At 43.7% G+C, this 23,743-nt stretch overlaps 4 protein-coding genes and 2 non-coding genes across 9 annotated transcripts; all 6 read left to right on the plus strand.

The window, feature by feature from the left end:
- The first annotated feature begins 135 nt into the window (after positions 1-135).
- On the plus strand, positions 136-4,583 carry sh3bgrl2 (SH3 domain binding glutamate-rich protein like 2). 2 transcript variants are annotated; one of them, XM_077552106.1, is made up of 4 exons: positions 136-309; positions 1,592-1,777; positions 3,814-3,894; positions 4,049-4,583. In XM_077552106.1, exons 1-4 carry the CDS (start codon positions 262-264, stop codon positions 4,058-4,060), a joined length of 327 nt encoding a protein of 108 aa, XP_077408232.1. In that variant the 5' UTR covers positions 136-261; the 3' UTR covers positions 4,061-4,583. The 2 variants fall into 2 exon arrangements, with proteins under 2 accessions (XP_077408232.1, XP_077408233.1); XM_077552107.1 differs by lacking the exon at positions 136-309 and adding an exon at positions 502-690.
- Positions 4,584-4,778: 195 nt separating this feature from the next.
- Positions 4,779-19,087, plus strand: LOC144039117 (scavenger receptor cysteine-rich type 1 protein M130-like). 3 transcript variants are annotated; one of them, XM_077552089.1, is made up of 17 exons: positions 4,779-5,228; positions 5,304-5,372; positions 5,645-5,671; positions 6,094-6,420; positions 7,344-7,634; positions 7,902-8,216; positions 8,281-8,565; positions 9,175-9,489; positions 11,009-11,311; positions 12,106-12,414; positions 13,462-13,776; positions 13,864-14,172; positions 14,965-15,258; positions 16,701-17,036; positions 17,106-17,213; positions 18,129-18,207; positions 18,289-19,087. In XM_077552089.1, the coding sequence occupies exons 2-17, from the start codon at positions 5,330-5,332 to the stop codon at positions 18,428-18,430; spliced, it is 3,798 nt and encodes a 1,265-aa protein (XP_077408215.1). In that variant the 5' UTR covers positions 4,779-5,228; positions 5,304-5,329; the 3' UTR covers positions 18,431-19,087. The 3 variants fall into 3 exon arrangements, with proteins under 3 accessions (XP_077408215.1, XP_077408213.1, XP_077408214.1); XM_077552087.1 differs by having other exon boundaries at positions 4,779-5,671; XM_077552088.1 differs by having other exon boundaries at positions 4,779-5,671; positions 17,109-17,213.
- Positions 19,088-19,230: 143 nt separating this feature from the next.
- Positions 19,231-20,275, plus strand: LOC144039126 (SH3 domain-binding glutamic acid-rich-like protein 3). The gene is made up of 3 exons (XM_077552108.1): positions 19,231-19,379; positions 19,454-19,621; positions 20,054-20,275. The coding sequence occupies exons 1-3, from the start codon at positions 19,335-19,337 to the stop codon at positions 20,114-20,116; spliced, it is 276 nt and encodes a 91-aa protein (XP_077408234.1). The 5' UTR covers positions 19,231-19,334; the 3' UTR covers positions 20,117-20,275.
- A 516-nt stretch (positions 20,276-20,791) lies between these two features.
- rps12 (ribosomal protein S12) lies at positions 20,792-23,694 on the plus strand. Its single transcript, XM_077552105.1, has 6 exons — positions 20,792-20,900; positions 21,026-21,072; positions 21,745-21,861; positions 22,022-22,124; positions 22,448-22,549; positions 23,601-23,694. The coding sequence occupies exons 2-6, from the start codon at positions 21,059-21,061 to the stop codon at positions 23,661-23,663; spliced, it is 399 nt and encodes a 132-aa protein (XP_077408231.1). The 5' UTR covers positions 20,792-20,900; positions 21,026-21,058; the 3' UTR covers positions 23,664-23,694.
- On the plus strand, positions 21,591-21,666 carry LOC144039956 (small nucleolar RNA SNORD101). The gene has a single exon (XR_013289584.1). It is a non-coding gene; the product is annotated as a small nucleolar RNA SNORD101 (small nucleolar RNA).
- Positions 22,279-22,361, plus strand: LOC144039960 (small nucleolar RNA SNORD100). The gene has a single exon (XR_013289588.1). It is a non-coding gene; the product is annotated as a small nucleolar RNA SNORD100 (small nucleolar RNA).
- Positions 23,695-23,743: the final 49 nt, after the last annotated feature.

Genomic DNA, 23,743 nt, shown 5'->3' on the forward strand with positions numbered 1-23,743 from the left:
CATATTTGCCTTTCCGTAAATAATATGTAAATAAGACGACGCGTTAAAAGGAGAAAAGGGAAGAAAATAACTCGATTTATTTTTCATTTGAAAAGTAACACCGGAAGCGCGTCGTTTATTATCGCTAGCCGGTCAGCACAAGCGTACTGTGGCTTAGTTTGAACCCTGGCGTCTTCGCTCTCATGCAATCAAACGCACTTCGTCGCGATCTTGTCGGTTGAACTTCGTCTTCTTTCGGTGGCCCCGTTATGAGGGATTAAAATGGCTATCATCAAGGTTTACATTGCCTCTTCAAGTGGATCATTGGCGGTGAGTGATTGGGGATTTTTTTATTTTTTTTTAACTCTTGTTTGTGGATTATTGATCCAAATTAAAACAACACCTGTGTGCAGCCTTTGATAATTAACAAAGGGAGTCGAGTCGTTTAAAGTTGTCTACATCACAGAGAGGGAAAGTACAGGACAGTCCAGTCAGTGGTTGTACGCCTGACTAAATTCACCATTTGGGTCAGTGATGCCAGAGGAATAATTGGCTCTGAAAGCCTTTAAATGGAGTTAGTGTTGATTGAATGCAGGTTGCAAGTGATGGGAGGAAAAAGCCATATTAGGACTTTTGCTGCAGAAGGCACGAATAGACCGTTTGGAATTGTCAGCATCATAAATTGCTTGTCAAGTATACATGCAATGTAAGGTAACGTTTACATAACTCACACAAACCACTATGCAGTTAAAGTTAAATGAAACAAACGTACCCTGATGATGCAGGTTTTTACCATTCAAAGTGTTTTAAAAAATAAAGTGGCTGCTTTGGAGCGCCTTGTTGTTGGCAGTGAGTGCGCGCATGTCACACATAGAAAGATGGAAGGGAGATTTTTATTTTATTTATTAAAAAAGAGTCAGACTTGACAGCCGACTTTAGAGTGCCTCATTGTTGTGATTGTTGTGGCACAACTTTGAGTGTATCATTATTATTATTTGTGTGTGTGTGTGTTTGCATTGTATATTTGTCCCCAGGAGTCCTATTTTGTCCATGTTTGTCCACTAATGAAAGGATTATTCCAAGTTAATCCCTTCATTCAGAGTGCAAACAAAACACTTGCATACTTGTGTGCAGTGTGAGGCATTTGTAGACATTTTTTAGGGGTGGGCTATTTTTGCAATTCACCCACAAGTGTTGAATCTGGCGCCCTAAAATGATGACACACACACACACACACACACACTGAACTGTTTCCCATCAGACAAACTGGCTGTCACTTGGCCACGTTGCTATTGAGGGTGCACCGCAAGGTCACATTTGTTTGGGTGCGAGAGTGCCCCAATCGAGCCGCGACCGGCAAACAAAAGCGCCATTGTGGCCGCCGTCCCAAAATGCAACACGCTTACGCATGCCGGGATATCCTCATTACTGTACTCTGATCTCTGATTGTATTTTTATTTTTTTTTTAAATCTCCACTGGCATAAAAAAATAGCAAAATAAAGCTGCAATAGATGAAACGCGCAATAACCGAATCACGCTGAGGAATACGTGATGACATTTCCGATGTATCTTGAGTTTGATGAGCTTGTGCTTGCGTTTTTCTTGCGGAAGGTGAAAAAGCAGCAGCAGGCGGTGTTGGGCTTCCTGGAGGCCAACCGCATCCCGTTCCAGCAGGTGGACATCGCCATGCTGGAGGAGCAGCGGCAGTGGATGTACCGCCACATCCCGGGCGGCAAGCGGCCCGAGAAAGGCAACCCGTTGCCGCCGCAGATCTTCAATGACGAGCGCTACTGTGGGGTAAGGAAGGACACAAACCGCCTCAACGGGTTGCCAGGAACCATTTTCTTGTTTTGTCTTTCTACGATGGTCCAAAAAATGTGCACGTCAAACTGGTCGGCGGTCAAATTAAAGCAATTTTATTTACAGGTAAGGAGAAAACATGTTGAAAATAATCTACTAGTAATTGTGAGTTATGTTGCCTCGATATTGTAATTGCAATTTAATATGGGATCATTTTTTATAATCTCACCCGAGATTTATTACACTGGCCAACAAAAAGGGCCAAAAAGTATTTGAATGTTTTCTGCTGAGTCTCGTTTAGTCTTTGAGATATTGATATTTTTTTTGTCAATGCGCTTTGACCGTTTACGAAATGTACTTTTGATTTTGATTAAAAGTAGTGTAATGTGCTGTGACGCCACCTGTTGTTGCTGCTAATATTGGCAAATTTTCTGAATTATTTTGCTTGATCTTCACACGGAACCTGATTTGCTGATTTGCAATGACATGCTTGAAAGGGCAGATTTGTCCTCATCCAAGTCGGAGCATAAAGAAAATGCCATTACTTGAGTTTCATTAGCACTTCAATATGGAATATCTGAACATCTGTAGCCAATTCGTGAAATCCAAATGTCACTTTCAGATCCAGTGACATTAAAATAGCCGAAAACCATTGCAACTTTCTTTCTAGGCACCAAAATGTGGGTTGAGCGGGTGTGATTCAAAAATGTTTTGGTGTCAATTTTAGTGTATGACTAATAAAAATGAAAGACATTTCGTTTGAATACATCCATGTCAACCCATAAGGTTTGTCCGTATTTCTTACGGATTTTTAAGTGTTGCAAAAGCATACGGGCGTATTTGGAAATGAATACGGATTTAACTGTTTTCATGAAAATAATAATATTAGTATATATTGCTTACCCTTTTTAAATTTATTTAGTATTTACTGTCGGCTACGTGCTACACGTGTGCATAAACTCGATTTAAACAACAACCGGTCACAAAATCTCGTCTATCGCGCGAGACTTCTAACAGTTTCCTGACATGCGCAGTTAAGAAATTTGTGTTAGCGCGAAAATTGCGAGTCGTTCGCAGTGGTTGAGAAAATGGGGGACAGGCCGGCCAAAAAAACAAGATACACCGGACGTTTTCGTTCGGAATGGACGGATTTATTTAAGGTAATTGGTCCGTCAAAACTTGGAGAAGAGTATGCATCATGTTCGCTTTGTTCACGGGACATTAAGGTTGCGGCATCTGACATTTACGATGTCAAAGAACATTTGAAATCAAAGTTGCACGACAGAAATGTGAAGCAACAAAAAAGTCAACCGTCCCTGTGATATTTAGAAATCTGTTTTTTCTTTGTGCAATAAAATGTCATTTGGAACAAGATACTGTCAATGTCTTCATATAAGAAAGAAAGTAAGGTAAGATTAATGTTATTGCATGAAACAGCTTTAGTATTGATAAAACTGACATAAGGATTTTTATGGGAAAATAAGGATTTTATGGGTTTGTAATACAGGTGGGACCAAATTAGGGTTGACATGTATGTGAATACTTAAAAAAAAAAAACTGCGTTACGATGTTGATTTTAATTGAATTGTTCAACTCTAACTAAAACTTTATTATGTACATGCAAGGTATGAAAAAAGAGATGAGCCTGCACATCTGAAGAGATGATAAAAAGTCCCCTTGTGCCTTTCTATGCACATGAATGAATGTGACGCTTGCCGAGAGGTCGCTGCTGTTTGGCTGCGTTTGTTTGAATTCAAGTCGTCGGCTGGTCGGGCTCGCTACCTTTTGCTGCCTATTGTGAGTTGCGGCGCAATCGTCTATCAGAACTGCAGGCCACCTCTGTAATCCCGCCGTAATCCCGGCACGGATTACGTGGCGTCACTCTCGCTGGCGGCGGTAATCCATCGCCACATGCTTGCGGAACGGGTTCCGGGACCGCAAGCGTTCCAAGATAAAAGCTTGTAGTGGTGAACGGCTACCAAAGTTCACATGGAAGCTGTCATGCAACGCACCTTTTTTTTCCTTCCCGACAGGACTATGACGACTTTTTCCAGTCGAAAGAGAACAACTCTGTGTTTGCCTTCCTGGGCCTCACTTCTCACGCCTCTGCCAATGTAAGGGACTTCACTGCCGTGTTTCACTTTTTGCAAATGTATGAGTCGTGCAAGTCTAATTTTGCATCACGGAAAAGGGAATGTGATAAGACGATCTGTCCAAATGATAAGGAGCATGTTGTTCTTTTTTTCTTTCTTTTTTCTTTTTCTACAGACGGACTCTTAGAGGCCAGTACGGAACAAAAAGGTGAAACCTCCTCCTGTGTCTTCTTACCGTGGATGCCAGACGTCCTCAAAAATGTCTCGTTACATGTTGACAAAATAGACTTTTAGACCCCACGAAAGGGAGCGTTGCCGATCGTGTCAGTGTTTGTCAGTCTGCGTGCTCAGCGGCCACAATATTCGGCACACCAAAACTGCAATTCTGCAACTTTGCCTCCAGGCGGAGCTAGTGCGCCTCAAATGCGCTTTCATCCAAATGAGAAAATCCCAAAGGGCTTTGCTGTCTTTTCACCATCTTTGTGAATTTTCTTGCTTTGGATGTCATTAGATGAGGTACAGGTGTGCCTAATGTTGTGGCCAAGTAGCATGCATATGAGTTGTCCATTTCTGCGACTGTGCATATTATTTCCCATGTGCTGTGCCATCATGTGAACTCGATAATACTGTGACTTTTTTGACATTTGTCAGATGTGATGACAATCTGCCACTTTGCAAAATAATAAAGTTTATATATGGATTGCATCTTACTCAATTATGGGTGAGTGTGCGTTCTAAAAAATATATTGTAACCGTTTTGACACTTTTATGACCGTTCCAAAGCCTCACATGTGTCATCAAAGGGTGTGTACACTTTTGTTTGTTTGAATACAAATTGACATGATTGGAAGTAACGGGGCAAAACTTTTGTCACTAACTGCTTTGCACTTGCACTTTGACTTGCGCTTGACACGGTGACCTCTTGTCCCGCCGCGCTCTTCCTTTCCCGTCAAAACGCTCGTCTGCAATCATTTACCCGCAAATCAATAGACGAGCAAATATTAATTTATCTCAATGAAAGGGGAGGTGAGACTGACAGCAATTATATTGAAAAAAAGATTCTCATTTATGGGACCAAATTGTGTAATAAAGTTGACGCTTCCATTGTAATTTAAACCCCCCAAAATAATAATTGCATGTATAATGATCCCCTGTGCCAAACTGCAGATAAAAATCGGATTTAAAAAGGACGGGTTTTCTGTCCATCGGCGCAGATTTTGAGTCCGCTGTCACTGTCCGCCTTTAATGATTGATCCAAATGTCAACACGCGTTTGCGGTCTGAGTCCATCCGAACTGCGCTTTGCAGCAATTCCTGTGTGTTTATTTACGTCCCGCAAATAATTGCCCTTGACAGGTTTGTTTTTGACGTTTCACAAATGGCACTAATATTGCCACATATGCGTAATCATTTTTGACTGAATTGTGGCAGGCTCTTGACGACGTTGAATACACATTATGACCTCCATTTGTCACAGAAAACTTGTTTTTCTGTCATTGGGTAAGTTTTGACCTTTTCTCTCCGTCTTTTGAATGCCGTAATTTACGACAGAAGCTTGTAAGTGTAATAGTTCTCCATTTAACAAACACTGGTGTGTTCACAGATGAAAGTTGAAACATTTCATGAGTGATCATCAGCCGTATTTGTGTAAAAAAAAGAAAAAAAGTGAGCTGTGTAGTTTAACTTTTTTTGTCGTAATATAGGATGTTATTGGATTATGCCGGTGAAGCTGAAGTTGAAAATATCTCACTGTTTGTTTGTTTGTGCCTCAGGTATTCTTCATCTTTTCATCTGTACGGGTCAGTATTTGCTTTAATTAAACACAAACAGTGCTCGCCCATTTAGCTTAGCCAGATTGACAATTTATCTCTTTTTTTTTTAATGAAAATATAGTTTGTCTAACAAAAGTCTGCTTGCTTAAGGCTAACATCTCGCTAGCTGTTGTATCTATCTCGCTAATTTGCTATTTTGATATCTTACTGCCTAGGCTTCTAGCTAGCTAGCTAGCTAGCCAGCAAGTTCATTATCTAGCTAGTTTGCTATCTTATCTTGCATTATGATTATTTACTGTGTTTTATCTCGATCTATCGATCATATTTACACCTTATCGACCTATTACCTGCTTACTTACTTGACTTTCTTAAAAAAAAGTATGTGCCTGTGCTTTTTTACTGTTAAAAACATTTAAAAAAAAAATGTAATAGCATCTTTGCATTCCCAGAATGCTACAGCGGTACAGTGAGGCTGGCGGGCCACGAGTCGTCCCGTTGCTCCGGCCGCGTGGAGGTCCTCCACAGCGGCAAGTGGGGCACCGTGTGCGACGACCACTGGGACCTCGCCAACGCGCAGGTGGTGTGTCGCGAGCTGCAGTGCGGCACGGCGCTGGCCGTCCGCAAAGCCGAACTGCGCTTCGGCCACGCCAGGGACCAAATCTGGCTGGATGACGTGCGGTGCACCGGAAACGAAATGTCCATCGTCAAGTGCCAGCACAGGCCCTTTGGCGAGAACAACTGCGCTCACAGCGAAGATGCCGGCGTGGTCTGCTCGGGTAAGACGGGACTTCCATTCGCACGCTTGCCCACTTATTGGGTTAACATTCCAATCATATTCAGTACAAGAGACATATCAAGACATTCCTTTAAGATGAAAAAGTCACTTGTTGCTAGGCAGACTTCGTAAGACCGATTTTGACTGAAGCATGGGATTTCGTTTCACTATACATAACGTTGTGAAATCAATATTAATAACAGCTCTGTATGAACTACAAAGTGCATATTGAAATAATTAAATAACAATTTCATGAAATAAGGTTATAAAAATGTTGAAAGGCATGAAAAAAATAGCAAACGATCATTTTACAATTTATCAGAATGAACTTGTAATATTACAGAACACAGAAATGTTTGAATATAAAGTCCTAAAAAGCGGACAAAAGTTGTTTTACAAAACATAATTGAAATTGTATGAAGATAAATGCAGGCAAAATATATATTAAAAGAAAAAGTTTACCAGAAGTTGTCATTTAAAAAAAATAAAATCAAAATTACAGAATATTTGGTATGATAGATAATTTTGTAAGGACAAATATGTTTTATTCAAATACATAAACTTCCCGTGAATATTATTTGACAAGGAAAATAATTATAATATTGGAGTGAAGCTGTAATTTTACAGCACAAAAGAACGGAACTGCATGAAAATACCCATAATTTTACAACGAAAAAAGTTGTAATAGTAAACAAAATGTATTTATTCAAATAAAATTGTAATTTAACAGGCTAAATATTTGTATATTAGGGGAGTGTGTGTGTGTGTGTGTGTGTGGGGGGGGGGGGGGGTCAAATTTCCATCATAATGGTCATTTAACATGAATAAACTTGCAATATTACAATTTATATTTTGCACCAGGAAAGCAAAGAATATCATAGTATGTAATATTGTCATCAAATCCTGATGAATTCTGGCTTTCAGATCACGTGCGAGTGAACAACGGAAGCAACCGCTGCAACGGCAGACTGGAGATCTTCCAGGACAGCCGCTGGAACAAAGTTTGCGGTGACCTGGGCCTGCCCGAAACCAAAACCATCTGCCAGGAGATCAACTGCGGCAAACCTCTGGTTTCCGCCCAAAAGCTGTACTTTGGTGAATCCAGTGAAGTGTCGGCGGTGAAAACCACGTGCAGGGGCAACGAGACCTCCATCTCGCAGTGCTCGCATCAAGTCGTCAAAGAACACTGCGTCGACGCTACGTTTTCCTGCTACAGTAGGTCGACTGTGTTGACATTCGTTGCGGAAGCGTTTCATGGAGAAGTAACTTCCACTGTCCACCAATAGAGGGTGCTAATTGACTGTGAAACGGTCGTGATGAGTTTGAATGCAAACAGTTTTCTGTAGACTGCAAATGTTTCTGTTGATGCCATAACAGCACAATTTTGTGATCGTCTCCACCAACTTTCCACTGTATTTGGTTACAATGCATTCATAAGACCATTTACAATAATCATAATAATTTTTCCTTTGTGCCTGATAGACAGCCAACCCGTTCGCCTGGTCAACGGGACCAACCGCTGCGTGGGCCGAGTGGAGATCCTGCACTTGGACCAGTGGGGGACGGTGTGCGACGACAAATGGGGCATGCAGGAGGCCAGCGTGGTGTGCCGCGAGATGGGCTGCGGGGCTCCCATTGAAGTCAAATACAACGCTTTCTTCGGCGCAGGCGACAGCGAAATCTGGCTGGACGATTTGGAGTGCACGGGCCGGGAGAAGTCGCTGGCCGAGTGCTCGCACCGGGGACTCGGCGAGCACGACTGCAACCATCGCGAGGATGCCGGCGTCATATGTTCGGGTGATTACTAAGCTCCGCCTCCAAAAGTATTACAACGCTGCCACAACAATGACACGTTTTCCAGAAACCCTCCGACTGACCAACGGGACCACGCAGTGCTCGGGCCGCCTGGAGGTGTTCCACAACGGCCAGTGGGGCAAGCTGTGCGATCACAACTGGGGCACCAGGGAGGCCAGCATGGTGTGCCAGGAGCTCAACTGCGGCGGTCTCGCCAAAGACGTGGAGTACTTTGGCGAAAGCCAGCTCGGGAGCTACAGGAGCGCCTGCCCCAGAGACGCCGCCTCCTTCTCCCAGTGCGCCGTCCACGAGACGTCCGACACGTGCCGAGGGGTTTCGCTTTCATGCATGGGTAGGACACCTTTCCAAGTCACCTTCAGCGCCGTGGAATAGCAAATCAGTCAAATCGCTTCTCACCAATGAAAGGGATTGGAAACACTCCATTTCACGTACATCGTCGAACCAAAGATGCCAAAATTAAAAATAAAGCAATGAATAAATCAATAAATGACTGAAAGCAAACATAAAAAAAAGGATATTAAAATTTAATTACAACATTTATTACAAAAAATACATAGAAATGGAAATAAAAACAACAAAATATATATACATAAATAAATAAAAGTAAAAATAAATACAAAAATAAAAAACAAGATTCAAAAATAAAATAAATGTCGAAATAAATGTAAAACTAAATATATAAATAGAATTAAATATCAATCAGTGCATGAAAATGCTCTGTCAGGTCGAAATGTTATTCAAATGAGGGGGCGGTCCTAAGCGTGTCTTGGTTTGGACTCCAGCAATGGACGACTATCTTGTCCACTGTCTGCAGCATATATTTATTTTATTTTCACTTTAGTCATTTATGTACTTTAAATTTTGTCCGTTTTGGTCCTCCATACTTTTTAAGACCCCTTAACAAGTAAAAAAAAAACAAAGTTATTATCACCGTCCACAGGCACCCCCACGCTCCGGCTCGCCAACGGCACGGACCGATGCTCGGGCCGAGTGGAGTTCTACCACGACGGCGTTTGGGGGACGGCGTGCGACGACTCGTGGGACATTCGAGACGCTCAAGTGGTGTGCCGGGCCATGGACTGCGGCACGGCCATGACGGCCAAATCGGGCGCCTACTTCGGCGAAGGCAAGGGAGAAATCTGGCTGGATGACGTGGAATGTGTGGGCAACGAGTCGGCCTTGAGCGACTGCCCGCATTCGTCCTTCGGAGAGAATAACTGCAATCACGTGGAAGACGCCGCCGTCATGTGTTCAGGTGGGCAAAAGACCCTCGGACAACTTCTTGGCATCATCTGAAAAGTTTGGAGTGGTTGGAGCCTCAAATTTCCAACATTTCCCAAGCTTGAAAGGCCACAGGAAGTCAGCCATCTTGGTCTAAAAGCAGCCATTTTAGTATCATTTTGGCCATTTCCTGGGGCCCGCCCAAGAAAATTCTGCCCCAATGCCAGTTTCACATAACATGAAAACGAATACACTTTTCCATGATGAGTAGAGTCACAAAAAGTTGTATAGAACCTGTGTCTGAAAGGACACAGGAAGTCATCCATTGTTTTAAGTTTGGGTCGTTTTGACCCATTACTGGGGTCCTTCCAAAAAAAAAAAATCCGGCCAGGAAACTAGTTTTAGTTTGGAACATGAAACTTACGAGCCACGTTTATCACGAGTAGACCCACAAAAAAGTCTCAAGAATCCATAACTGAAAGGAAACAGGAAGTCATCCATTTTGGTGGTCATTTTAGTGTCATTTTGGCCATTTCCTGGGGCCCGCCCAAGAAAATTCTGCCCCAATGCCACTTTCACATAACATGAAAACGAATACATGAGGTGATTCACAAAAAGTCGTATAGAACCTGTGTCTGAAAGGACACAGGAAGTCATCCATTGTTTTAAGTTTGGGTCGTTTTGGCCCATTACTGGGGTCCTTCCAAAAAAAATAAAAATCCGGCCAGAAAACTAGTTTGGAACATGAAACTTACTAGCCACGTTTATCACGAGTAGACCCACAAAAAAGTCTCAAGAATCCATAACTGAAAGGAAACAGGAAGTCATCCATTTTGGTGGTCATTTTAGTGTGATTTTGCCCATTTCTTGGGGTCCTTCCAAGAAAATTCAGCCCCCAATACCAGTTTCACATAACAACATGAAAATAAGTAGACATGTCCATCACGAGTAGATTCACCAAAACTCTTTAAGAATCCATGTTTAAAAGGACACAGGAAGTCTGCCATTGTTGTAAGTTTGGGTCGTTTTGGCCAATTAATGGGGTCCTTCAAGTTTTAGTTTGAAACATGAAACTTATTAGCCAAGAACCCATGCCTGAAAGGACATAGGAAGTCTGCCATTTTGGTCCAAAGTGGTCATTTTAAAGTTATTTTGGCCATTTCCTGGGGTCCTTTAAAAAAAATAAATAAATAATCCAGCCAGTGAAGCTAGTTTTAGTTTGGAACATGACAATTATGAGCCACGTGTATCGTGAGCGGACCCACAAAAAAGTCCCAAGAAGTCTTTGTCCTTTCAGAGATGGGCACACAGTCAGCCATTTTGGTTTGAAGTGGCCATTTTTAGGTCATTCTGGCTATTTTCAAGGGTCCTTCCAAGAAAATTCAGCCCCTGATGAGTAGCCAGGACTATTATGAGTTGGACTCACAAAAAAATCTACAAAACCTTTATCAGAAAAAAATCATGAAAGTCAACCATTTTGTTGAAAAAGTTCCCGTTTGAGTTCTTATTATCAGCTGTATTTGCAACCCGTGTTGTTTTTCCCGTCTTTCTAGCCACCATCAGACTGATCAACGGTAGCGACCAGTGTTCGGGCCGGGTGGAGGTCCACCACCAGGGCCACTGGTGGCCGGCGATGGACGTCCAGTGGGGGTCGCGCGAAGCGGCGGTGGTCTGCCGGGAGATGAACTGCGGCGAACCCGTCAAGGCGGCGGGATCTTTCGGGCCGGGCCGAGACGTCAGCGGCCTGAAGGTCGGCTGCAACGGCAGGGAGACGTCGCTCACGCAGTGCTCACTGCACGAGCACGTCCCGAGCGGACAACATGGCGGCGCCCAGGAGGCGGCCGTCCAGTGCTCGGGTACGGGCTTCCGCTCAAAGCGCTTTTTTATCAGAATGGAATCATTTGGAAGGAAATAGTATAGTACGAGAACAATCTTCATTTACTGGCGCAAAATGAAGAAAGGAGTCATTGTGGGAATGCTGCAACCCGGGTTCAAGGACCACATTTGAGTCAATTCCATGGTTTGATACCAACTGACTATCAGATCAGGAAATGGAATATAATAATTCCTCTGAAATGATTAAATCCCACCTTAGATTGCGCTCCAAGTTTTCTTTTTATTCATTTCATTCAACTACAATTAAAATTTTGGTCTTATTTATGTAATTTATCTTTCAATTTCCTTCATTAGCATTCAGCTATTAGCATTCAGCTATTAGCATTCTGCTATTAGCATTATTCAGCTTCCAGCATTCCCACACAATTTCTGCAGAAATTTCACTTAATAATAAGAGTTAAAAAATTAATAAATGATATTTGTGTTATTACAAAAAAAAAAAAAATCATATCACAAGTGTGACAAATTTAACATTATGACAAGTTTACATATGGTTGCAATATTTACAGAAAATAATCTGAAAAAAAAATGTAATAGAATAAAGTATTGTTAATGATAGTCTGGATTTAAGTAAATTATTATTTTATTCTCATCAATATTACAACTTTATTCACGCAAGAGTGAATCATTTAAGCATATTTTTTTTTTAGCTTTCAGATAAAATTCTGACTATTAAATTGCATAGTAGATATTAACAATACACATGAGGATGCAAAAGGAAATGAAAGTAAAACGGTGGCTGCCTCGTCCTCAGGCAACGTGCGCTTGGCGGGCGGCCACAACCGCTGCGCCGGCAGGGTGGAGTTCTACGACAAAGGCCGCTGGGGGGACGTGTGCGGCGAGATGTGGGACGGCAGCGACGCGGCCGTGGTGTGCAAGCAGCTGAAGTGCGGCAGCGCCCATCACATCAGCACCGGGACCGAGTTCGGCCACGGCTCGGGACACATGTGGAGCGCGCAGATCGAATGCAGCGGCGTGGAGTCCACCTTGGCGCAGTGCCCGCAAAGTTCCTTCCACGAGCGCTCGTGCAACACCACCTCGCTCGCCGGCGTCGTCTGCTCAGGTGACGGCAAACGACGGCAAACGACGGCAAACGCAACAAACCGTTCGTCTGGATTTACTCATCCTTTACATTCGATTTTATTATGTGCATACTATTAGGGCTGTGCAATTATTCCCAATTCAATTATTTCACTCCACAATCACAAAATCAACAAAATTGTAAAAAAAAAAAAAAGATTATCAATACTAATTTTGAGTTCTTGGAGTTACATTTAGACATTTGCACCTTTTAAAACATTTTAAAATACAAATATAAAAATGCATTTAAATAGCTCGCATAAAATCAACAGTGTAGCTTGTTTTAACTCATTCACTGGCAGCCATTTTGACTGAAGCAACCCCCTTCACTCCTTCGCTGTTTTATTGGATTTGGACCGATTTTGCTATAAAAACATTGAACCTACCAAAAAAAGATTAGTCTTCTTCGATCAGGAAAAAAAAAGTATATTTCTGTTTCCGCTTTGCAGCAATTAGCATTCGAATATAGCTAAATGTCATCGTTATTTGCTTGCTTTCAACATGGCCCTGGTTGATCTCGTATTCTCTGCTGCCACCTGCTGGCCATTTTTTTGTAATGACTACCATTGCTTCACCCGTTCTCTGCAGTTCAGAGGCTGCATCAAAGCCTTCTGTATGCTCGAGCATCAAAAAACCCATAAAAAACGTATAAACATTTAGAACATTTCAATTTGAGCGTATTTATTTGGGAGCAAATGAGTTAACAAACTAAATTGCAATTTTACCATATTTTTCTGACTAAAAGTCACTCTGGAAAAAAAATGGCCCCAGTCCAAAAATAGCATATATGTCTCAGTTTATTTGTCAAAAAAACAAGAACGGTAGAGCTCGAGGCCACACCCCAAATTCCCGTTCAATGCTTGTGGGTGCGTTTGGAAATGCCCGTCTAGTGCACAAATTACACCCGAAATAAAAGCGAGGCGGAACCAAATAGAGTTACAAAGTTTAGAGAAAAAAGTGTGATGGAAGAGATGTGTCTAGGAATTGCTCCGGTAGCTCCACGAATCTGCGTTGTGATTGGCTCCCGCAGACAGCCTGGAGGTGCGCTTGGTGGGCAGCGCCATCGAGTGCACGGGCCGAGTGGAGGTCCGGCACGGCAACGCGTGGCACCCGCTGTGCGACGACGGCTGGGACCTCGCCAAGGCCGACTTGGTGTGCGATCGCCTGGACTGCGGCCGCGTGGTCAGCGTCCACGCCGGCGCCCGTTACGGCCAAAGCCTCGGACCCGTGATGGAGGCCAGCGACCGCTGTTTCGCCAACGTCTCCTCGCTGCACCAGTGCTCGCTCACGGGTTTCACGCCAGCCGCGTGCGGGCACGACCGCGCCGCCGCCGTTTCCTGCGCAGGTTCAATTGTTGTCCGTGCGTGCGTGTGGCAATATTGTGCTCGCTCCGCCCTCTTATTTGCCCGTTTGCGTTTGTTTGCACTGACAGCGAAACTCCAGCTGGTCGGCGGCTGGAGCGGCTGTTCGGGCCGCGTGGAGGTGTTCCACGGCGGCCAATGGGGGACGGTGTGCGACGACGAGTGGGAGCTGAGCGCCGCCGACGTGGTGTGCCGGCAGATGGGCTGCGGCCACGCCGTGTCGGCCCCCTCCAGCGCGCACTTTGGGCGGGGCAGCGGCCCCATCTGGCTGGACAACGTGGTGTGCGAAGGCCAGGAGTTGGCCATCACGCACTGCTCGCATCCGGGCTTCGGCGAGAACAACTGCGGACACGCCGAGGACGCCGGAGTCATCTGTTTGGGTAAGAAAACCTCCTAGAGTGAGAGTTGAATGACCCCTGGGAACATTCGCTATTGTAGCCATCAGGGATATAACGATTCACGCAAGCCCGATTCCATTCAATTTTCGATTTGTTTCCATGAGTGGCCATTTTCTTTTTACTCTGGTAACTCACTGGTTGAACCTTCAAAAGAAAATTTGTCTGAAGGTTCTACCAGAAATTCTTCCCATCATGTTTGAAATTTGTAAGGTCATAATTGCCATTCTGGTGGTATTCCACAAGGCTCCCTACTCAGCCCACTTTTATTTTTTCTTAACGCTACATGAATGCCAACAACATTTCTTGTCATTAACTCTTTGACTGCCAGACGTTTTCAGAAAAGGGATGCCGTGGGTGCCAGCTGATTAAGCATTTTGACTGATCTTTCAAGGTCCACAGAAAATTATGTGTTTGGACTATGGAAACACACGTACTACCAAATGAAAGATTGGACTCTCATCTTTCATCAGAAAAAAAAGTTTGTTTCTACCTTATTCAGTTTTTCAGTAAGCAACAATAGAAAATGGTTAGTTTCACCTCTGTTTTGAAACAAACGTCTTTTAACGTCTTTGGCACTCCTCCATAGGATTTTACTAAACGTTATTTAACGTTTTTGGCAGTCAAAGAGTTAAAGGAGAAAAGTAGCATTGATCCTCAAACCTCAATAGTTGGTCCACTGTAGACGAATTGCAAATGGACATGACAGCGATAACCGATCTGCCGTCATAAATAAACCGAGCCGTGCGGTCGGCGTCCCTCTTCCTGTGGTCGAAGGTGCTCTGGAGAAGCCTCAGATCGCGGTGAGTCCGTCGGCCGAGGTGAACTGGGGCTCAAAGGTGGAGTTCACCTGCACTATACTGACGGAGCACGTAGGCGGCACCTTCCTGCTGAAACGGTTGCAGGGCACCTTCAAGCTTCACAAGTACAGCGAGAGCGAGGCGGCCACCTTCAGCCTGCCCAGGGTCAACTTCAGCCACCAGGGGTCCTACTTCTGCGAGTATCAGAAGAAACTGGAGCAAAACCTCATCTACTATCCTCAAGGGGATCCCATGGAGCTGACCGTCAAAGGTGCTGCCGCCATTTTGAAATTGTGTCCACTTTCAATCACACTTGTTGGTTTTGATCAGAGTTAGTCAACCTCATCCCGTTTTTATTTAGTCCACTATAAATCTAGCATTTGAGCCTTTATTGAAGTCCAAGAAAACATCATTTTATTTGTCTAATTTCGGACAGTCGTTTTATTCCTGTATTTTTTTTGCCAGCAGATTATGTTGAACATTTCGTATCTAAAACTTTTTCGCATCAGATTTTCTCTCCTCTTTTTGATGAAAAACAACTTGGCACACGACGACAGTATATCAACAAGTGGCTACTGTGGCTCCGTGCTACAAGCTAGTAAATTAGCCAGCATGAGTTAGCGCTCAGATTAGCATTATTGTTGGAGCGTTATAGCCGTTGGATTACTGTTACTTTACAACTACAATTTAGGGTTGTTTTCCTTTAAACGGTCAGCGTGAATCCACTTCCTGTCTGTCGCGTGTGTTTGCGCAAGTTGCGCTCGCGAGCTGCAGATTTCAAATCTCTGTCACATGACCGTGTCACACTGAGATTAGCAGAGACAGGATTTGACCAGATTAAATCATTGTTAGATACTGATTTAGTCCCAGTTATTGTTTATGAACTCATTCTCTGACAGCCATTTTCACTGAAGCAACCCCCTTCGCTCCCGGCTGTTTTACTGGATTTGGAGTGATTTTGCAAAGCCCACAGAATTATTGCGATAAAAACATGGAACCTACCAAAGGAAAGATTAGAGTTTCTTCTTTCATTAGGAAAAAAAGATTTCAATCTGTTGTAGCAATTAGCATTCAAATCTAGCTAAGTTTCATCATTATTTACAAATCTGTTGAAAACAGATTTGTGAAATGAGCTTGTTTTGCAACATGGCCCTGGTTGATCTCTTATACTCTGCTGCCACCTGCTGCCAAGTAGCTTGTTTTAACTCATTCACTGGCAGCCATTTTGAGTGAAGCAACCCCCTTCACTCCTTTGCCGTTTTATTGGATTTGGACCGATTTTGCTATAAAAACATTGAACCTACCAAAAAAAAGATTAGTCTTCTTTTATCAGGAAAAAAAAAGTATATTTCTGTTTCTGTTTTGCAGCAATTAGCATTCGAATATAGCTAAATGTCATCGTTATTTGCTTGCTTTCAACATGGCCCTGGTTGATCTCTTATTCTCTGCTGCAACCTGCTGGCCATTTTTTGTAATTACTACCGTTGCTTCAAGCATTCTCTTCAGTTCAGAGGCTACATCAAAGCCTTCTGTATTCTCTAGCATTAAAAAAAACAACAACAACAACATATAACTACGTCTTTGGGAGCATGGTAAAGTTTTTAAACATTTTTGGGAGCAAATGAGTTGATGAGGGTTTTAGTCCGGTGAAAAGTGTGTGTTGACGATTTAAATTTCGGTTGAGGAAATGAACACTACTTGTTTTGTTGGCAGTCTCGCTGGAGAAGCCGCTGATTTCCATGACCACCTACCAAGTGCTGGTGGTCTACAGCCCGCGCGAGGTGTCGGTCACGCGCGGCAGCAGCTTCTCCGTCACCTGCTCCGTCCATTCCTTGTACCCCGACGGCACCTTCTACCTGAAGAACACCAACAGCAACGCCACCGCCTCCAAGGCGGCGTTCGGGCACACGCTTTTCTTCGTGGCCTTGTTCGACTTCCCCGACGTCCGCGACAAAGACGCCGGCGCGTACGTCTGCCTCTACGCCGTCAACTTCTCCTCCGAGGCTTTTTGGTCGGCTCCTTCCACGTCGCTTTACGTCAACGTCGTGGGTAAGCTGGCAACGCTTTGCCGTACTTTTTTCTCCGGAGCTGAAACTTGCCCCTCGCCATCCACGGCAGCAGCTGCGTCGTCGTCGCTGGTCTCGGGGCTCGTCAGCGGGTTCCTGCTGCTGCTGCTGATTCTCATTGTTGGCTTTCTGGTCTGGAGGAGAAGACGGCAGCATGCTGGTAAGCGCGCCGTGCGCTCTCATTTACAAAGGACTTCACATAAGGCTTTTTCAAGGCCGATTTGAGTAGTCAAGGAGGACGATAACCGATATTTCAAGCCGATAAGAGAAAATATTAGCGTCAAAGTTCAATCCAAATGTTTTTTTCTTTCAAACTATGTTAACAGATTTGTTTAAAAATTAGAACACAAATTGGCTTCCAGGGTCATCAGCATGTATTAAACAAAATTTTCCAAAATTTCTACTTTTCTTTTTTTTAATAAAAAGTTCTCAGTCTCAGCATGACTTTTTATCAAGTGGAAATTTAAATCAATCTCACTGAGCGACAAATGCATGCATATGTAGCTGATTTTTGTGTTTTCGTCAGGGTTTGTCAAAGGTTTCAAAAGATCTTGGCAGACCGTGAAACATCTTCTGAATGTGTTCAAAATGTCTTTGCGACAGATTCAAAACGGTCTGTGAACATTTCACAGATCCAACCCATTTATTTATTTAGTTATTTAGTTTGACTCGATTGTCGTTAATGTGTAAACAGAACCAAACTTCATTGCACTTGTGCATCAGGAATTGAATCATGTGTAGACATTGTCCAACATGAAGCCTTAGTTTGCTAATAGGGCTCATTTGTGCCCCCTGAGGGTCCCGTGCAAAGACTCACGGCTGATTGAAATTATAGCCCCAAAATAATCGTTATCTGGCAACTACTGCACTGCGTCCTAATTAGGCAGCCGGAGGCTGTCTCCACGGCAACAACACGATGTGCACATCCATTCACAATAACATAACCATATTGACGCCCCGTTCTGTTGGCTCCGACATTTCCCTCCCTGATGTAATGGATGCGTTTGGCGAGGATGCTAGTCAAGAAACTGGGCGTGTTTGATTTCCTGTCATGATGTTTTGCGCTCCCTTTCAGGCACCTTGATTCAGTTCAGCAACCGATTGGGAGGAGCCACGAAAGGTGACTCTGAAGAGACGGCCAACAGAGAGGGCAGGTACGGAAAAGAAAATGATGCGTTCCAACTCCCGTGTTTGGCCACGGGTGACCAAAGTGTCTCCGTGTTTGACCTCCTCAGGGACGTCGGCGCCGCCGCCGGTGACGGAGGCACACGGAGCGTCTCGGCAGACAAGACCGGCGAGGTGGACTCGCTGGAGCGGGTCCCCGAGGACCTGGCCGGCCGAGTGTGTTATGAGCTGGAACCGCTGGTTTTCTCCTGATCGCTTGCCTTCGTTCGTGCCACGCGGAAAAAACACCAAATTCCTGAACAATTTGCTTAACTTGTCAACAGAAAATCTTCGCTTTTACTTTTGGAAGTATGGGAACCCGCTTACAGATCGGCACCCGCGCTTTCACATTCTGGATGATCAGATTTGGGGGGTTCCATTTTCCACCGTTTTTTTTTGTGGAAAACGTATGCGTGTTGCATGTTTATTAGCATATTTTTTGGAAGAATTTTGTGGGTTCGAAATTTCAATCCCGTCCCCCCCTGCAGTTTTCTGTTGATTTCCACGATTTGCTGACAACAACCGATACAGACTTCGAGATACGGGATGTCATTCGGCCCACGTTTTTCGACTTGCGAGCGCAACACGAGTGCATTGAAGTCGCGTCACAAAATGGCCGCCGACGACTGTCAAAATGTGGCGCATTTGTTTGCTTTTGGCTTTCCGTCCGCAAATGGAGAGGCTCGCCTGCCGTTTGTGTTCAGCAAGCCCACGCAACAGGATTGATGAGATTCCTGCTCGCATCACGTAATTGGTCATCGGTTGCATGAAGGAAGAAAAACCTCGCCTTAAATATTTCTCCCGATGGCTTCTTTGTTGCTGTTAGCAATGTTTGTAAACGCCCCAAACAATAAAACTTTATTTCCTACAGTGAAGCACTTCTTCATTTGTGCGCGCGCGCGCACGCTTGTCAACAAGCCACAAGTAGAAAGGTAGTCGCACACAGTGGGCGTGCCGACACACACACACACACACGCGCACACACACACACACACACACACACATCATGTCCCAACCTGCTCACCTTGTCTGCGTTCTGACATAAACGCCGCCACGTCTGCCACCGAACGTCTTGGAATCACATTTTGTTCGTTTTTTTCTGGTGAAACTTGCAGCCATGCCTGTCAAAGTTTTTTACACGAGCGTGAGCAGCAACCTGGAGGTACGCTTGGCTTCCCTTTTGTCCACAAAATGTACATTTTTGGTTTGACTTTTGTTTGTTTTTTCCCCCCCCAGATAAAGAAACAGCAACAGAGAATCTTCATGGTCCTCGAGAGCAAGAAGATCGACTTTGCGAGAGTGGACATCGCGGCGAGTGAAAGCGATAAGGGCCGCATGAGGCAAATCGCAGGAAACCCGACTGCGCTGCCCCCGCAAATAAGCAACGGTGACGCGTACTGCGGAGTAAGTTGAGTTTTTGTTTTTTCGTCTTCCCTTTTTTTCCTGCAAGTCCTTCCTGGAAGGGAAGACGGAAGCAAAAATCAATATTTGCTCTATTGCAACGCTGCACACACACGGTAGCGCGTCTCAAACCCGTGGCCGGGTCGGTTCGAGCGTTGACCGCAGAGGACACCCGACCTCGAATAAACAGCCGCTCTTCCCCTTTGCCCAATCGACACTTTACAATCTCTGAATGAAAGTTTTGCTTGAATGTTGCAGAATATGACGGTACAAATAAAGGCGGCCTCTCCCATAAAGGCTTTGTCACAAATGCCTTGTAGGCCACCGTCGGAAGAAAAGAGACGGGGAATAATTATAATATGCACGTGTGTAAATAACCAGCAGTGACGCCGCGTTCCATCACATGTAATCTTTGTTCCCCGTCTTCCCTTTCAGGACATGATTGCGTTCGAAGCGGCAGTTGAGAATGAAGAACTGGACACTTTTCTCAAACTGTGAGAGGAGACTTGACTCATACATAGGACTCCTCCACCTCATTATTGGGGGGAAAATACAGTAAATGTTGAATTATATACTGATATTTCCATTGTATCAAATGCCTTAGAATAATGTTGACTTTGGTTATGACACAATTCAATAAAGAACAATTAAAACCAACTTGATTTCTGACCTGGCATGTTTTGCTTTTTTTTCTCCCCACAGTTTAAAATAGTTGCTAGGTGTGTTTACAAATTCTGTGTGTGATATTTTCTTATATAATTGTGATTTTTTTTTTTTTGGTTCGTTTTGATAGCCATGAAATGATGATAATGGTTTCACTCTCTGACCAAGTTCTTCTTGACAAACCAACCACAAAAAAATAAAATACAAAATCAGATCATAAAATGCAAGCAACTATAGAATTATAACCACCTTTTTTTTTTTTTTTTTTACCTATACGGTATTGTTAAAAATAAATCTTTCTACATACAACAGAGGCAACTAAATGTATGTTTTCCCCTCCTTGTTCAGCAGAGTATCTGCATTAAAATATGATTTGGTTTTAATTACATTTGAATGACGCACACACACGTATATGTGAGCTGGGTTATGTATTTGTATAATAAATAGAATAAACATTATTCTAGTAAATCAAAAATACAAGTTTAGTTTAATATTCCTAAATGAAATATGAATTTAAACAGGCAGTCTTCGGACGCCTCATTTGGGCTTCCTGGCGGCATTAAAACCGCGTCGCGCACTTATGACGTCCTCTTAACCAGCTACCCGAGAGGAAGCAAGGGTGCGTTTTCTCACTTGCCAGATACAATCCGTTCATTTAATCTACCATCCTGTTTTGTGACATCCCAGAAACTACTCATCGATGATGGAAAATAACTTCCGTGTGTTGTTTGTGCTTTATTACAGAAGTTTAGGTTCGCCGTCCATCCTTAATCAACAATGGCCGAGGAAGGGTAAGCATAGCGTCGCTTTCATGTGGGATGTATAAAATGAGACGTTACAATTGTAACATATTTATTTTATATAATGTAGTAAATATTTGATTGTGTTTCTCCCACTTACATGGTACTGGCCTTTCAATTAAACGAATAGGTTTCTTTGCTTGCTTATAACGAGGTTGCTAGCGAATGTTGCCTCGTCACGAACATGCAACTCATCCAAATACATGGCAATAAACAGTATATGATATTACTAGTTATGTGCAGTTATAAAGACTGACTGCAACTGGGTGATGGCCAGATGCACTCTTAATGTAATTGTATAAGTGTGAACGCCGTTGAACGAAGTGAGATACGTTCCAGACCCAAAATAGAGGAAAATTTGCTAAATAGACAGACCATCGCACGTCAACTTATTAAAACATAAACTAGCTGTCTTAGTAAACTTATTAAAAACTTAAAACTCTTTAGTTCTTGTTTTCTAGTATAATATGTCCAAAACGCAGCATTTCTCTTGATCTGAGCTTCCACATGCTTGAGTGATGACTTTTCATCTTTTGTCGGATACCCCTTCACTCTCCAATGGGTGACATTCCTCTTCTGACGAGCTGGGAGCTCACCACCAAGCGACCCATTTGGATCTTTTCCGTTTGACTTGTGTTGACGTTCTCTCCGCATCCTTGACAGCGTTGCCGCTGGAGGTGTGATGGATGTCAACACCGCTCTCCCCGAAGTGCTCAAGACCGCACTCATCAATGACGGCCTTGCCCGCGGAATCCGCGAGGCCGCCAAAGCCCTGGACAAGTACGTGTGGCCTTTTTGAAATGGACAGCGGTACCTTGACTTACCGGCAGTGACCCAATCGGAGTAATCGGGTGTTTTTTGGAAAGAGTTGTGAGCAAAAACGTAGCTTGGACATATTATTTCATTTGATGTATGCTTTGCACTCTGCCATGAAATTCAGACGTCAGGCCCACCTGTGCGTCCTGGCGGCCAACTGCGACGAGCCCATGTACGTCAAGCTGGTGGAGGCTCTCTGCGCCGAGCATCAGATCAACCTCATTAAGGTGAGAAGACCTGCTGACATATTGGCCAATGGATCATTGAATCCTTTTCCATCTCCAAAGTTACTGCCAGTTAGCAGGTTTCTTTTCTGTCAGGAGAAAGTGAATCCCAGAAGGCCAATAAAAAGTATTTTGTATTTCATGGGAAGGCTTTGGTTGCATCGCTGATGATAATCTGGCTCCCTCTACTGACAGCCGTGACGATATTGCCACTGTTACCCAATTTGTGTCTGAGATGCAGCAAAATTGTCAATATTTTCATTCCGTCCTGTTGTGCTCCATTGTTGTTGATACTTGCTGGTTACAACGTGCGCGCTCTTTCTCAGGTTGACGACAACAAGAAGCTGGGCGAGTGGGTGGGTCTGTGCAAGATTGACCGCGAGGGCAAACCCCGCAAGGTGGTGGGCTGCAGCTGCGTTGTCGTCAAGGTAACCACTACGAATCATCCTCCATTTTAACCCTAAAAATTCAAATATTCTTGGAAAGCCCTTTGAAAAGGAAGAGGTTAATTTTGTCCACTGTATTAAAGAAACAAATCTTTTGGACTAAATATGTATTGAGTCACTTCAGCCCATGAACAAACAGTTTGGATGTTGCTATTTCTTGAAAGACTAAAATTGACATGGCAATGCCTTTAAAATAAATACATTTATATAATAATTAATTTAAAAAATATTGTCGCCACTATGTAGAAAAACACTTATGTCCATTTATTTTTATTTTTTGGGGATGAAACTGAATGCAGACATCCCAAAAATAGGGGGGGGGTAGACATGTTTTTCATAGCGACAATATAATACATACAAGTCTTCAGCTTTATTTAAAAAAAAAAAGGGGGGGGGGGAGATCATACAGTGTGGCACAAAAATGTTTGGCCGGTTTCTCATAAACTTCCTATTGGAATTTGGCCCAAATCCTTTTTTTAGCCCACTGTAAATCCAGGTGTGGAGCTGCTTGTTGTATAATCTTTGATGTTGGTTCATCCAGTAGTTTTCAAGATGTCATCACTTGATCCAGTCTCATTTTCACTCACAAATGTAGTTGTAATGTGTCATTCTGTTTAGTTGACACTGACCTTATTATTCTGTTGTGGATGGATGGATAAATCTGCCATCTAGTGGAAGATGATGTAATTGCGCTGCTTTTAGAAAATGATGTGACTGTACGGGGTGAACACCAGTTTTGCCGCTGTGACGCATGTCGAGCTTTGGATGCCAGGCAAGTCCAGCTGCGCGCCCCTGCCGTGGCACGCAGCTTTCATTTAAACTGGCTAGAAGGACCGCCACGGTACGAGCCCCGTCACCTCACCTGCGGTGATCGGGGTCCCTGAAAATGGCGACAACCCGTCAGAAAAGAAACTGAAGTTTGCGTATGCTGGCCTTGTAGAAGACGCCACAGTAGTAACAACCCACCTCCCTTTTTTTCTTTTTCTTTTTTCTCCCCCATCCCTTCCGACGACGCTCTAAATTCCCGCCACAGGACTACGGCAAGGAGTCCCAAGCCAAGGATGTCATTGAGGAGTACTTCAAAGCCAAGAAGTAAAAGGAGACAATAAAAAGTTTGGAAGCGTAAACTCTTGTCTCATCTCACGTGTTGTTTCATACGCAAGATCGCGTTTGATA

The sequence above is a fragment of the Vanacampus margaritifer genome, chromosome 19 (assembly GCF_051991255.1).
Source record: "Vanacampus margaritifer isolate UIUO_Vmar chromosome 19, RoL_Vmar_1.0, whole genome shotgun sequence".
NCBI lineage: Eukaryota > Metazoa > Chordata > Actinopteri > Syngnathiformes > Syngnathidae > Vanacampus > Vanacampus margaritifer.

Coding starts and splice junctions, on each gene's coding strand:
- sh3bgrl2 (XM_077552106.1), top strand. CDS start 262: ATGGCTATCATCAAGGTTTACATTGCCTCTTCAAGTGGATCATTGGCG. Junction 310..1,591: donor CTTCAAGTGGATCATTGGCG/GTGAGTGATTGG, acceptor TTCTTGCGGAAG/GTGAAAAAGCAGCAGCAGGC. Junction 1,778..3,813: donor ATGACGAGCGCTACTGTGGG/GTAAGGAAGGAC, acceptor CCTTCCCGACAG/GACTATGACGACTTTTTCCA.
- LOC144039117 (XM_077552087.1), top strand. CDS start 5,590: ATGCCGGTGAAGCTGAAGTTGAAAATATCTCACTGTTTGTTTGTTTGT. Junction 6,421..7,343: donor TGCCGGCGTGGTCTGCTCGG/GTAAGACGGGAC, acceptor TCTGGCTTTCAG/ATCACGTGCGAGTGAACAAC. Junction 15,259..16,700: donor CATGGAGCTGACCGTCAAAG/GTGCTGCCGCCA, acceptor TTTTGTTGGCAG/TCTCGCTGGAGAAGCCGCTG.
- LOC144039126 (XM_077552108.1), top strand. CDS start 19,335: ATGCCTGTCAAAGTTTTTTACACGAGCGTGAGCAGCAACCTGGAG. Junction 19,380..19,453: donor GCGTGAGCAGCAACCTGGAG/GTACGCTTGGCT, acceptor TTCCCCCCCCAG/ATAAAGAAACAGCAACAGAG. Junction 19,622..20,053: donor ACGGTGACGCGTACTGCGGA/GTAAGTTGAGTT, acceptor CTTCCCTTTCAG/GACATGATTGCGTTCGAAGC.
- rps12 (XM_077552105.1), top strand. Junction 21,862..22,021: donor GCCGCCAAAGCCCTGGACAA/GTACGTGTGGCC, acceptor CATGAAATTCAG/ACGTCAGGCCCACCTGTGCG. Junction 22,550..23,600: donor GCAGCTGCGTTGTCGTCAAG/GTAACCACTACG, acceptor TTCCCGCCACAG/GACTACGGCAAGGAGTCCCA.